At 38.0% G+C, this 14,911-nt stretch overlaps 1 protein-coding gene across 1 annotated transcript; it reads left to right on the top strand.

The window, feature by feature from the left end:
- The first annotated feature begins 12,235 nt into the window (after positions 1–12,235).
- LOC131077893 (geraniol 8-hydroxylase) lies at positions 12,236–14,708 on the top strand. Its single transcript, XM_058015491.2, has 2 exons — positions 12,236–13,305; positions 13,799–14,708. Exons 1-2 carry the CDS (start codon positions 12,397–12,399, stop codon positions 14,420–14,422), a joined length of 1,533 nt encoding a protein of 510 aa, XP_057871474.1. The 5' UTR covers positions 12,236–12,396; the 3' UTR covers positions 14,423–14,708.
- The last annotated feature ends 203 nt before the right edge of the window (positions 14,709–14,911 follow it).

Genomic DNA, 14,911 nt, shown 5'->3' with positions numbered 1-14,911 from the left:
AAAGGCCAAATTCTTGATACTCTATTTTGAAGATTTAATGTAGACCTTAAGGGAGAAAAGGGAAGTTATATTGAAAAATGATCCTGAAAAGGCTAAATTGGTTCTAGCCAAGCCTACATTTGCTAAGTCCATCCCTCCAGGTGAATATGTGATGCACAAGAGGCCAAAATATAGTGTGCTAGTGTTAGTCACAGGTGAACCTTCTACTTCAAAGGGGAAAAGAGCAATAGAAGATGTAGTTGACATCCAAGCTAGACCCTATCATCAAACAAGCCAGTGAAGAATTCTTGGCTGATAATAATTTTGTCACAATAGGGTCTTTCATGCAATTTGTTTGGAAGAAAAATATAGAAAAATTCAAAGCCAAATGTGAAAAGAGGAAAAGTGAATAGCCCCACAAAGATGCATTTGCAGTAGAGGAAGAAGTAAAATAGGAAATGATGACAAAGTTCAAAACCATTACTCCTGAATAGGGGAGAGAAATGGTAGCAAAAGCTAGTGTCTTAATTCTCCCTGAATGGGATATAGCAGATGCACTAGTGCTCAAAGCAGTCATTAAAGAAACAAAGCCCTTGGAGGGGGTGACTTTTAGCAAGGACCATGTTGCTTTGGTCATGTGGTCTCTAAGGAGGGATGAGAGCAGAAAGAGGAAGGATACTTTAGGGTCTAGCTACCTAGGAGGTATGATTGTGAAAAGGGTGCAGGACACAGGGGTAGTAGAAGCTGTCAGCACATTTTTGGAGTCAGCAAAATTCAATGTGGCAGTAGCTAAAAAGGAAGCCAAGGAGAAGGTTGATCTCTAGGTAAAATTAGAGACGGTTCTAAAGGCTTACAATGAGGCAAAAGGGGAGATAGCCCATAGGGATAACATCATTGCCAAGTTGAAGAATCAATTATCCGGGCAATATCAGAAGGGTGAATCTTCTACATTAATGATTGCCTCCCCTCCAACACAATCTCCATCCACCAGCCCAATCATTGAATTTCCCCCTTCTCCTATGACTTCTGGTTTTCAAGCAATTGAGACCATACAGGATGAAATGGAAAATTTGAAGTAGGCTCAAGCCCTGTTTGCAAATAAGTATGAGGAGAAGGTCAAAGGCACACTCTTGAAATTTGCTGACATAGTAGGAGCTTCTATTGTGTACATTTATATGAAAAGGATTTTGAATATGTTGATTGCTCTGAAAGAAGATAAGGCTACTTTGGAGCCAGTTTTGAATAAGTGGATGCCTAGAGAGGTGGATTTAGAACTTATGTGTTCATCTTATGAAGAGGTAGAGGTTGATGTAAATATTAAATCCACTTGTGATTTAGTGAAAAGCATGACCAGGTTAGCAGAAGAAAGGGCTGGTGTAAAGAGAAAGGCCAACTTGTATAGAAGAGAATATGCACTTCATAAGTATGAATTAAACGATTATCAAAGTTGGATAATTGGGCCCGAATGGACCTAGAGAGAGGGTGAGGATAGGACATGCTAAAGTGGGAGCACAAACATGAGGTGTAAATTAAATCAATGATAATTTACAATTCTACGAAAAATAACTACAACTATTCATATTAAATTTATGTTAGAATAATGTTGTACTCCTCAAATTGGGAGCCTTTAAATGGATGGACCTTTAAAAAATGAGACTAATGGGAAATCGACTTCACATTGTGTTCAGTACAAGTCTAAACTAGTTCCCAATGTGTAATCAGAGCAAAGATACCACAAATCATTTTTTTTTTAAATTTCCATTTGCTAAGCAGTATTGGGATTGGAGCTACACGAAACATAACTAGTAAGGGGTTGTTTGAAATGACCTTCGTGCGGTATTCCAAATCTAGTCACAAATTTGTGCAAAAGGTTTTTGGGTTGGTATATGAACCGTTAACCTATCGAGCAAGTTATATGGCAAATTTGGAAGGAGAGAAATCAACACATTTTTTAGATAAAGAATGTAACATCACACACAAGTCTTAAAGAAGGTATAATGAAGCATAACAGAGATGTTAAATTCAAGAGCCTCCTAAAAAAGAATTACGCATTTTCTATTTGGAGTGATAAAATAATGAAAGTGTGGAGGAAATCTTAAATTTTTTCGTAACAAATCCTATCCAACTCACAATTCATCATCAAAAAGAAGAAATGCGAAGTAGATATACACCTTAGTGATTGATTAAAACAAAACTTTAATAGGCCTCCAAATATTACCCTAGTGTCTTTGGTGCATGATTAATAATTAGGAATCAAGAAGGTGAACTAAATTGATCCCTTTCAAAACATTTGAAAGTGGGGATTAACAACAAAGCACATATGGAAGCTCTTTCCTCGAGCATAAAGCTTTGATTGGATAAAGAAATTAAAAAGGCTGGTATAGAAGGTGATTCATAGGCCTTCATTAACACAATGAAACAAATATTATCTAAAATTAGAAACTCCAAGGATGGGTCAATGTGATTTGGGAGCTCGCCTTTCCCTGCTCTTCGACTTTTCTTTGTCCGGCATATCTTCAAGGAATCCAATTGTGCAATAAATTTCCTTGTATATGAAGGGATCTTTATCTAGGCGAAAAAAAGTATTTGTGTTCTGTCCTACAACGTGTGAAGTCTTTAAAGAAATATTGCAGGATGACCAAAGCATAAACTCATGAAGAGGTACTAGACACTGATCTCAATTAATTTCGTCTTTGGCTGGGTAATCAAAATGTAATCAAGTGAAGCAGATCAAGTTGGATCTCCCGAAATGGAGTGTTGGTTAGCGACCTCTTTTCAAAGAGTGCGCCCTTCATCTTCTCCACACAAGATGAAAAATCTTTGTAACTATCGAATCTTTTCAAGGCAGTGTAACAGTTGAATAATTGTTGGCTCTCACTTTCCTGATGTTTCTACTATTATTTTTTGTTTGTGTTCTCCTTTCTAGGGTGGAAACTATCAGTTTGGAGATTGGTTTTCATTTGCTATGTAGGAGCTTCAAAAAATTTGGAAGCTACAGAATTTTTGGGTTTGATAATAAATATTCCTCAAGTTTTTGTTACCTTTGTGTTCCTTCATAGTTTTGTTTTATGTGTTTAGATGATGATGATGACTTGAATCTATTCATATTTTTAGTTTTTATTAGAAGTTTGGCTACTTGTTTTCTTTTTAGCAGTAGGGTGTGCTATGGGGAATTTAATTTGCACAGGAGTTGAGTAGCATTACTTTTGGAGATTTTCTTGCAGAGAATAGAGGTCTAATGTATCAATTTTTGGTATCAAAGAAATACGCAATGGCCTAGAGGGGAATCCCCATCAATATGGGAAGAAAGATAGGACGAATGCAGGTCTTTGAAGGAACATTGGTGAATTGGTTCAAAGGTTAGAGACCTTTGAGGCAATATTAAAATTGGAAGAGTCTAAAAAGGAACCAAAGAACTTGGATAATGCTACAAGGATATCATATCTTATGAAGAGGCTTATTGAGTATTGACAAAATAGAGTTCTATGATAAAAATTGATATTTTTAATTTTTAAGGGTGAGGTCAACCCAGGTGCAATTTTAGGTTTGTTCCGAGAATTGGAGAAGTATTTTGAGATGGAAGACATAGACTAAGATGATCCAAAAAGAGTAAAAATTGTTGCCTCCATGTTGAAGTTGCACATAGTCTTATAGTGGGCAATGTTTTAGTGTTTGAGAAGAAGATAGGGAAAGGATAAAATTTGGCTTTGGCCTAAGATGATGAAACATCTAAAATCCCATTTTCCCCCCTTAGATTACCAACAAAAACTATTCACAGAATTCAAGAATTTAAAACAAATGGATCAATCAATGTATACTTATACTGAACAATTTATGAAACTTCATATTTGAATGGATATCCAAGAGAGTGAAGGACAGATGACAGATCGATATATTAATGGGCTCAAATTTCAACTTCTAGATGAGCTTGCATTGGTGAATTGTTTTACTATAGATAAGGCATATGCATATGCCTTAAAGGTTGAGAGGAAACTAAACCTGAAAATGAAACAATGAGTAAAAGAGGTGAAAGCTATCAAAATAATGGAATAAGAGGTTTCTTTAGAACCTATCATGAGTGAAGAGCATGCTAAGGAAAGAATGTGAAGGTTGAAGTCAGAGGAAGGGGAAGCTTTAGAGATAGAGGACGTGGACAACCACAATTAGGAGAGAAGAAGCCTTCCAACTTGTTGTGACCATTTCACACATCGCCCCATTAAAATGGGGACCCCCTCTTTTTGCTCAGTTTTGCCTGTTTCTCTCTCTACTTTTAGGGTTTTGAGTCGTCTGGATTAGGGTTAGGCCTTAAGGTTTCCGTTTTGATGATTTTAAGCCAGAGTCCAGTCCAATTTTGAGACTTGTTGAGCATCGTCGCGTAGATGCAATTTTTGAAATAAGGTAAATTGTCAGCAGGTCAAGTGAGTTTGTCTAGGTTCAGTCAGATTTTGAATGCAAGTCCAAATTTTGCCTAAGTGTTGATGATGAAATTTTGAAATGTTGTTTGAGTGATTTTGACCAAATTTTGGGAATTTTGATAATCGATTCCGGGCATTGGAAAAGTCTTTTTTTTGCCTTGTCAAGTGGTTAAAGCCTTAAAATCATGATATTTTGGCCTGTGGAAGCAAGATCGCTCCTGTCCCTCAGCCAGGGACCAGGGCAAAATTGATATTTTTTATGCATCCTGGTTATTAATTTGTTTCATTTGTCTTGTGCGGGGTCGCCAGGAGATGCGTTTGAACGCGAATTGAAACCTTTGATGATGTTGAGATTTGAAAATGGCGAATTTTTGGAGTTTTAGGACAAATCGCTCCTGTCCCTCAGTCAGGGACCAGGGCGAAATGTCTTGTCTGGACCATTCTGACTTAATTTTGATCAAGCTAAAATGTCAAGGATGTGATGGAAGATGGAATAAACGTGACGGAGCGTCCAGACTTAGTCGTTTGCGAAGAAAAGATGAACATTTGCCCTTAAGGACAAGTTCGCTCCTGTCCCTCATTGAAGGACCGGAGCTTGTTTCTTAAAATTTTACTATCCTTGCAGGATCAAGAGGATTTTTGGATTGGAAGAGATAAAGGGAGGCATATTCTGTCCATTGAATATAATTTGAAGAAATTTGCAAACAAGGAAATGTGCCAGGAACAAAAATCACTCCTGTCCCTCACTGAAGGACCGAAGCTTGAAATCCAAAATTGCCTTGTCCTTGAAAGATTTGAATGATTTCGCGATTTGAGAAGAACAAAGGAAGTACGTCCTATCAGTTGAATATAACTTGAAAGTGCCGTCATGAGGAAAATTGGCCCTAGAAGCAAGTTCGCTCCTGTCCCTCAGCCAGGGACCAGGGCAAATTTTAGTGATAGCTCTCGTCCCTCTCTCAGGGACCAGAGCGAATTTCCTTATAAGGCAAGATTTGGGCAAAGATCAAGTAAGTTTTAACTTTGAGGCAAGCAAAGGAGGCGTAATGAACCCGTTGAAGATAATTTGAAGATTGTAAAACACCAAGTGAAGCCTATGTTGTCCTAGGCGCTCCTGTCCCCCAGCCAGGGACCAGAGCGATTTCTTACTAAGGAGAATTTCTCACCAAGTTAAAATGAATTCCATACTAAAGATGAATGAAAGGGAGCATGACGAGTCCGTTGAAGATATTTTTAAACATTGGCAAAGTGTGATTGAGCTTACAAATGTAAATTTGCTCTTGTCCCTCAGCCAGGGACCAGGGCGAAATATTAGTTATGTTGCCTTCCTTACAAGTTTAAAATCACTCCAGACCAAGGTACGAGGAGGCAATGATGTTTTGAAGGTTCTTCAAGAGAAACGAAGTTGCAAAGATCGCCAAATATGATGAAATGCCTAAGTTCGCTCCTGTCCCTCTCCTAGGGACCAGAGCCAAATCTCTAAGTATACTTAAATTTTGAAGGCCACGTCCGTTTCAAGTGTTCGAGAAGGAATAAAGGACGTCATTTTATGCCTTGAAGACAATTTGACATCAATATGATGAAGGAATTGCACTATAATGCAAAGTTCGCTCCTGTCCCTCAGTCAAGGACCAGGGCGATATTCACTAAATTGGCCATTTCTTTCAAAAAACCACGTCAAGGTAAGGTCACACAAGGTCACACAAGGTCGAAAATGTCTTTGGGAAGATGATAAGCAAGGAACCAAACGTCAAAAAGTGATCAACTTGAGCAAAGAGGCAAGTTCGCTCCTGTCCTTCAGTCAAGGACCAGGCGATATTCATAAAATCAATTATTTTCTTTCCTAGATCACATCAAAGCGAAGGTATACAAGGTTGAAAATGTCATTTGAAAGGTGACAAACAAGGAGTGAATGTTAAAAAATCACAAATTTGAGCTAGAAACTGAAGTTCGCTCTTGTCCCTCAGCCAGGGACCAGGGCGATAATGATCATAAGGGGCATTCATTTACGACATTGAATCAATCAAGCACAAGATTCCTATTGAAATTGCCATTTTTAACGTAAGGGAAGTGATCTTGAACGTTAAAAACGAGAGATTCAAGAGCAAAATGCTAAATCGCTCCTGTCCCTCTCCTAGGGACCAGAGCGATGTGGTTTGTACCTATTTACATCTCCCAAATGTTGGCACCAACATCACTTTCAAATTATATTAATGCTAAAAATCGATAAAACTTGAAATATTCAATTAAAATGGGCATTTAATAAGTGCGCACAAGACATTTAATTAATTAATTTTGCCTTTAAAAATCAAAATTATTAAATACGAAGGCATTAAATTAATTAATTATTATTTTAAATAAATAAATTGGGGTGCTTGGGTTTTATTTTCCATATTTTAACAGAGTCGGCCTTAATTTTTAATTAAAAATTGTTTTAAATTGCTTTATTTGCCAAAGTCGGCCTAGAGGGGATTGACGAGGTGAGCGCCTATAAAAGGAGGAGTGGTTTATTGCATTTTAAAAACATCACTCAATCATCCTTTGCATGCGAAATATCAAGAAGACAAGGTGCGAATTTCATCAAGGGAGTGCGAACTTAGGTTGGAGTTGAGCGAACTTGCCATCATCACGTTGAAGACCCCTAAGGTTGGCGAAGTTACTAAGGAAGGTGTTCACTTGAGGAAGATCGTGTTGAAATCTTCAAATTTCGATTTTTGCCTAGGCGATTTCCTTATTTTGCATTTTTAGAGTTAGCTCTCAAGTGGGGTATGGCGAAGTCTTCCCTTGTCTTGAATTTTCAATATTGATCTTAAATTTTGAATTTTGAAATTTTGAATTTCCTGTAGCTCAATCGAATTTAGGAAATGATAACTCGAAGACTTATCATGAAGTTTGCTAAATTCAATCTCTAATCTAATCTATATTTTTATATTGCAAAATCTATTTCTTATTATGAAATGTTGTGTAGGTGTTACGATGGCGACCCTGAAGGCGGGAGCATCCACCAGTCGTCCAGCCCTCATGAAGGAGGATCAAAAGAACGAAGAAGTGGAGACCAAGATCGTGTCTAAGTGGAGCAACATTGGAGATACCAACTTGGGCAACTTCAGTACAAAGAAGTTTCGAGAGGTCCCTTACATTGGCAAGCCATCACCTGTCGCCAGGAGGATAATTGAAAGTGGCATCATTAAGGTGGTCGGCTTCCCTCCAGCAATCCAGTGCCATGAGTTGATGATCGAGTGTGCTCGCCATTATGATCCACAGTCCAGATCGATCGTATCCAAGGAGGGAAACACTTTGGCTTACCTTTCAGAGGAGGCTATAAGTGAGGCTTTTCATCTGCCAGAGCACAGAGATATGATCTACAAAAGCATAGAAGGAGCCAGGTCCATGTACGAAGATGATCCAGACACTTGCCTAAGCATCATCAATAAGAACTAGTTACTCAAGAGTCGTCCTTGCCTGAGCAAGATCCTGAACACACCACATAGGATTGACTTCTAGGAGGAGTACAGAGATTTGATAACAATGCTCAACCAAGTCACAGGGGCCCCTCAAGCCTTCTATTTCGAGAAGTGGATGTTCTACTTCATCCAAGTGATAGTTCAGGGAAAAGGAACAATTCATTGGGCTAGAATGATTAGCCATTGCTTGGACGTGCAGTTAAGGAGATTGAAGGCTACCAAGTCTTTCCACATGAGTTCATACATCATATATGCCTTGGTCAGGAGCTTTGAGTACGCAGGACTACCTCACAGAAGAGTGATTGGAAGAGGACCCGACGAGGTCAGAGTCTGTGATTCCTATGTTCACTTGCATCATCTGCCAGGAAGTAACTACAAGTTAGTTAATGATACCTTCACGATGAACATCACCAGGACGTTGCAAGGTGGAATTCACAATAGGCTATCACAGGATGCACAAGAGCTAGTAAAGAGGTACGGTGCTTGGTTCATCCAATTTCCAAAATTTACTTATATTAGAGTTCATGGATGTCCTTCACCTCCATACATGTTGCCGAGATATCCGACAGACAGAATGGTGTTACTTGAGGTAACAAGACAATTGGCAGCCTATGTGAAGGCATTCAGACACAGGCATGGAAATGGAGTTCCTATGCCTATCATACTAGGAAATTCAGTTGAGGTATGTCCTAATGCTCTAGCCATGGATGATGCAGAGAAGGAGTTAGCTTTATATTCATTTTCATTCTTTGCCTTGAGAGAGAGTTTTGATCCTTATGGGCATATAGAGGAGACAGTCGGAAGAAAATATAAGCATGAGTTTTAGACAAAGGACTTTATGATGAATCTCTCAGATGATCTTGAAGTGAAAAGAAAGATGCATTCCAGACTACCTTTGGACTTCATCAGGAAATGCAAAATTTACAAAGTGGCCGACCAAGCTCAGGACAGTGGCAGACATCTCCAATCATCTTATGATCGAGAAAGCAAATCAGTGAGGCTAGATTGGAATGAACTCGAGATTGTGGATCTAGATGCTTTGATGGCTCCAATTTTGTCTTGTACTCGCAGATGGGTTGATGTGCAGCATCCGAAGTTGAGAGAACAAGGCATATCTATGACTTTTACTTTGGAAGAAAAACCAGTTGAAGGTGGAGCAAGTGTAAGTGAAGGTAATCTTAGTACCAGAAGCGCAAGTGAAGGCAACCTCCGAAGTGTAAGTGAAGGCAATCCCCATCCTAGAGGCTCAAAGAGAAAAGAGAGGCCTGAGAAAAGAGAATCCTCCAAGAAGAAGCAAGAGGCCAACTGAGATCGTTCATCCGACACATCTTCTCGACAAGAGAAGAGGACACTTGAAATGGAGGAGTCTATGGAATCAATGGTACAGAACGATAAACAAGAAGAAGGACAGGCAACTCAACACTCATCAAACCAATCTCTCCAAGTCAATGAGCTACATGAAGACAAGAATGATAACGAAGTGACATCTCCTCTCAGAGAAGAAGAAACATTGCTTAAGGAGATACAAGTTAGAGAAACAAGATCCACCATTCCAGATTGGTTAAAGGAGAGACTGACAAGGGTGATTGTAATTGAGGACGAAGATAATGTGATTGATTTAGAGAGCCTTGTTGGAAATTCTCAGGAAACGACAGAAAGGAGGAAGGCCACTAAAATGTCCAAGATGATCAGAGATGAGACAGGATCCAGGAAATTACAGATAGCTACACCAGCAGTGGACAAGTATGAAGGTGAAATCCTTGCAGAGGAATATGATGTAGAGACATTTGAGCTCGGTCCACTCACAGCCGAGCAGACACTAGATGAGGCCACCGATTCATTTGAAGCATTGAAAGACAAGCTTAGGGAAGAAATGGAAAAAAATAGAAAGCTTGAGAGAGAGGTCAGTGCATGGAGGACATATCTCAACCATCTCAATCAGCCTTTAGGACGTCAGGATCCAGCAAGATCACCCGTACAGGAACTTCCCTTTCAATCGATTGGTGAGGTAGAGAGAGTCAGAAGTTTGGTCTAGCTTATGAGCTCTTGGATTGACAAGTCTCATACAGTTGCTTTGGAATTTGCAACAAGGATGATGCAGACTATTCACCGAGCTATCTAGGTTCTTGAGATCATCCACAATTTGATGATAACGGTAGCCGCCTTTGCCCATACTAAAGATGTTATCATTCATGTCCAGCAAGTAATCAGACAAACATCGAGAAAAGTCCTAGCACAAGAAAAGATAGTGGATGGTGGACCTCATAGTTTACTTCAGTGGTCGACTTTACTCCAGATGAAGGAAGTTCTCTTTGAGGACATTAGTACTAGATGCAATCATGTTGAGGAGGTTATCCACCCGATCCAGGACAGAGTGTTTGAGGTACTATGTACTATTCTTGGCAGGAGGATCGAAGTTGAGACAGATGTGGATTTGCAAGAATTGGAGGAAAGAGTTAAGGTCATCTTTTGCAAAGATGAAAATGTTATTACAGATGAGCAACGGGACCAAATGTTTGCTACCATGCTCCTGATTGAGAAGACCAAAGAACTTGAACCTGAATGGGACGCTGCTCTTCTCAAGGCTTTCGATCAAGTCATCCACTTGGAAGAACGAATGAGGAATCTTCTCGAGATTCCAATTGCTGAGATCGAAGGAATCGTATCCAGATTCATTGCATATGCTAAGAAGGAGCATTGGAAAGGGAATAAGATTCTAGAAGAAAGGTTGTTATAGATGACATGGCACCTTAATTGTCATTGGTCTATGTCTCCTAGATTTTTGTGCCAAAATTTAATATTTGGCTATGCATTTAATATTGTTCAGTAAAAAGGGGATTATTTGTAATAAACCCTAATTAGGGTTTAGGTGTCATAATCTTGGCCATTGATCTTCTTTTTTGATCTAGACCGTTCATTGTAATTGAGGATGCTATTTATACCCTCATTTCTTTTCATTTTGATATAGATATATAGAGAGAAAAAACTAGAAATTAGTGATTAGAGATTAGCAATTTGATAGAAGCAAGTATTTTGTAGCAAGATTGAGCTTTGAAGAAGGAATTTCAAGCAATTGTTGTTCATGATGGCTTTGAGATCAATAAAATATTGAAGTTATGGTGTTTTATTGCAATTCTTGTGGTTATCTTCATGGTTGTTCGTTTTCTTGAATCATTCTCAATCAAAGTAGTATTTTAATTTGGAGGACAAAGTGTTGGACTTGATCGTCGGTGAGATTCACTTTCCAAACCACTAGCTTCTTGCTGATTGTAGGAACGCCTTGTGTGGTCAACTGGATCAACTTGAATCACTTAAACTTTCAATCATTGTTGTATCTTGGACATGTGCCTTTGTGGTAGTGTTTATGACCCTTGATGAATTGAAAAATCAGTTGTTACCTTAGAAGATCGCATCAATTTCAATTGAGTTGTTACTTTATGGCAATATTGAAGTTGGTAGAATCTCGCCAAGTCTCGTCCACATTGAGTCATTCTTAGGATTAGATTAGACTTTATCTCTTGCAAGCCCTACTCTTTTGATCTTTTTGAGAACTTGTTAGTATTAGGAAATCTTGTTCCTGCAGTTCGGATTTGGCGTAAGACCCCTTGATGAAACAACAATCACAACGACCACTGGTGCTTATCCACACGTAGAGACCCTACTTAAAAGAACATTGAAGTCACCCTAACTGATCCTTCTTGCGATATCTTCAGCAGTTAGAGATTTTATTCAAGAGAGGATAAGGTACCCTTGGGTATTTTATTCTGTGTATGATTGTGTACAAAATACACATCAACACAACTCTAACTATGTAAAGGATAAACCAAGGAATAAAAGTGTTGAATATTAGTTGGTGGTTCATGCATACTTTAATTACATTATTGATTAAAAAGTGAAAAAAAAATATTAAATATTAATTAAAAATATATGTTAATTTTAAGCTTAACATTTAAAATATCGATACTTCTATTTCATATCTTGTTTTATTTACTTTATGTCCAGGATAAAAACAAGAAATTAAAACATTGAACATTAATTTAAAAGTTCATACCCATTTCAAATTTTAAATGATTCATATTATCTCTAATAAAATGTATTATATGGTGGGCTCAGCTCACATAGCAAAATCTTATTATATAAAGTATAAAAAGTAAATAACAAGAGCATTGAACATTATTTGGTAGTTCATGCACGCTGAATTCAAGCTTACAGCGTTTCACGTTGCCAACAACCATAACAATCTGCACAAAATTAGGTATATCAACTTCACCTCAAGAAATTCAGATGAAAGAATGTTAGGTGGTACTATACGAGGAAAGTCTCTTTGGTGTGGGAATCCTAAATAAAACTAATTATATATGCATGCAGAAAAAAGTCATTCCTAATCAATTGCAGTCAATATTAATTATCCTTTGTCTACAAATAGATCAGATGATTTCTTGCCCATACCCATTTGAGCATTTAAATTCGTTGGACGCTTTCTTGCTCACCTGCCTATGTGAGAACAAGTTCATTGAATTCATTCTTGCTACCAGGTTCTCATGGATCCAATCAATTTTGCTTCATCAATATACTCTGTAGCTGCAGGAATTCTCTTGCTGATAATCATCATTTTTCTGAAGCAGAAGAGTAAGAGGAGTTTGTCATTACCATTACCACCAGGTCCTCCTGGATGGCCCTTCATTGGAAACCTCCTTCAGCTTGGGGACAAACCCCACCAATCTCTTCACCTGCTTGCAAAAAAATATGGGCCTCTGATGACAATCAGATTGGGCAGACAGACAACTCTGGTTGTGTCATCTTCATCCATGGCAAGGGAAGTACTAAAGAACAATGATCAGAGCTTCTCAAGCAGGACAACTAATACAGCTGTAAGGGTATTTGCCTACCAGGGGACTAGTTTAGTATGGAGTCCTTATGGTCCTCGATGGCGCTTGCTTAGAAAGATCTGCAACACAGAGATTTTTAGTACCAAAAGGCTGGATACTCTGCAGCATTTGAGAAGAGAGGAGGTATTTACAGCTATTGATTACATCTTGAAGGATTCTAAAAAGGGGAATATTGTAAATATTGGTGAAAGGGCTTTTATGATTTCTCTAGGCCTTGTAGGTAAGATGGTTTACAGCAAAAAAGTATTTGAAACAGGCTCTGCACAAGCTGCAGAGTTTAAGGACATGGTATGGGAAGTCCTGAAGTTGTCAGGGGTTCCGAATATATCTGACTTTGTTCCTTTTCTAGGGAGGTTTGATCTTCAGGGGCTGAATAGTAAAACTAAGATTTTGGCCCAGCGTTTTGATGGCATGTTTAACAGAATTATTGAGGAGCGACTAGCACAGAGGAGTCATACACAGTGCAACATCAATGGAGTGAAGGATTTTCTGGATGTAATGTTGGATTTGAGAGATGATGGTACACAACTTACACTGGAGAACATCAAAGGAATGCTCATGGTAAACCTTATTCCCTAGAAAATGTATTGAGAAAGTATGGAATGTATGTTATTTTCTTCATTTTCTATTTCCTGATCCACTTTAGCCCTCTTAGTGCGATCAGCTATCAGTTGTTTGAACATTATATTATAGGGTGATTTACTCGTGACCATCCCTTAAGCTTTATATGACACTGCCCTTCAACACTGCTTCTCCCTCCTCCAAAAACATATTATCTTGGATCTTTCATAGAACTCCAATCAAATTGCAATTATTATTTCTGGATTAGATCTTGTGTGAAATTTTTTTATCATCAATGTTTTGAATCACATTCTATGATTTGAAATGTTGATGATAACATGATTTTAAATATCGACAATAAAAAAATTCTCACTCAAATTCAGAAATAACAAGTACAATTATATTATAGATTGTGAAAATTTGGTAGTATTAAATTCATTATCTTTGAGTTGCAGTGCCCAATACCAATGAAACTGAGTTTTTGTTTTTACAGGACATGTTTGTTGCAGGGACCGACACAACTTCAGCAACAATTGAATGGACAATGACAGAGCTTCTGAGAAACCCAACAGTGATGAGAAAAGTCCAAGCAGAGCTAGATGATGTTGTGGGTGTGGAGAGAAGAATGGAGGAGGCAGACATAGCAAATCTTCCATATCTCCGAGCTGTAGTGAAAGAAGTGTTCCGATTACACCCTGCAGCCCCATTGAACATTCCTAGAAGAGCGGATAAGTCTTGTGAGATTAGTGGGTACCTTGTTCCAGAGAATACCCAGGTATTTGTGAACATATGGGCTATTGGGAGGGATCCCAGTGTGTGGAGAGATCCTTTAAATTTTAATCCTGATAGGTTTTTGGAATCTGACATTGACTATAAAGGCCAGGATTTTGAACTGCTACCATTTGGGGCAGGAAGAAGGATATGCATTGGGCTTCCGTTGGCACACAAAATGGTTCATTTGGTGGTGGGATCGTTGCTACAAGCCTTCAATTGGTCCATTCCCATGGACAATGAAGCAAGTATTGATATGTCTGAGATATTTGGCATAACTCTGCAAAAAGCTGTGCCACTTACAGCTATTCCTACCCCAAGAAACAACATCAAGTTTTATTGTTGAAAATTACAGAGCTTTCTAATGTTCACATTTGATTGTTCTTATTGTATTCAAAGCTATTCTAAATATTTTTATTATGGTTTATATATAAAACCTGTAGAATCATGTAGCTAGTCGATATGGAAGTATGAGTTTTAAAATAAGATTTCTTTGGTTGAGTCAAAAATTGGGGTATACATTCTGTCAAAATAGTCTAGAGCATAATCATGGTTGTATTCTTAGAGTGTTGAGGCCTTGCATTCATCAAGACTCAATATTTGGCACCCATTCAGAACAAGGTTGAACAACATTTGTTATAGTGTTGGGTTGCACTCGAAAGTCTTATCCTTCAAAGCCTCATTTTTAAATTGTTGAATTTAAATATTAGTTTTTAAATATTTGAACAAATGTTTTTAATAAAAAGATGATAAACATTAGTAATCCATTTAGTTATTTGTTTATGAATAATTAGAAGTAGTTGAAAAATTTTAGTTATATTATTTTTATTTTTTT

This window comes from Cryptomeria japonica, chromosome 4 (assembly GCF_030272615.1).
Source record: "Cryptomeria japonica chromosome 4, Sugi_1.0, whole genome shotgun sequence".
Lineage (NCBI taxonomy): Eukaryota > Viridiplantae > Streptophyta > Pinopsida > Cupressales > Cupressaceae > Cryptomeria > Cryptomeria japonica.
The sequence above is the reverse complement of the archived record's forward strand: the minus strand, read 5'-3'. Positions and strand labels throughout refer to the sequence as shown.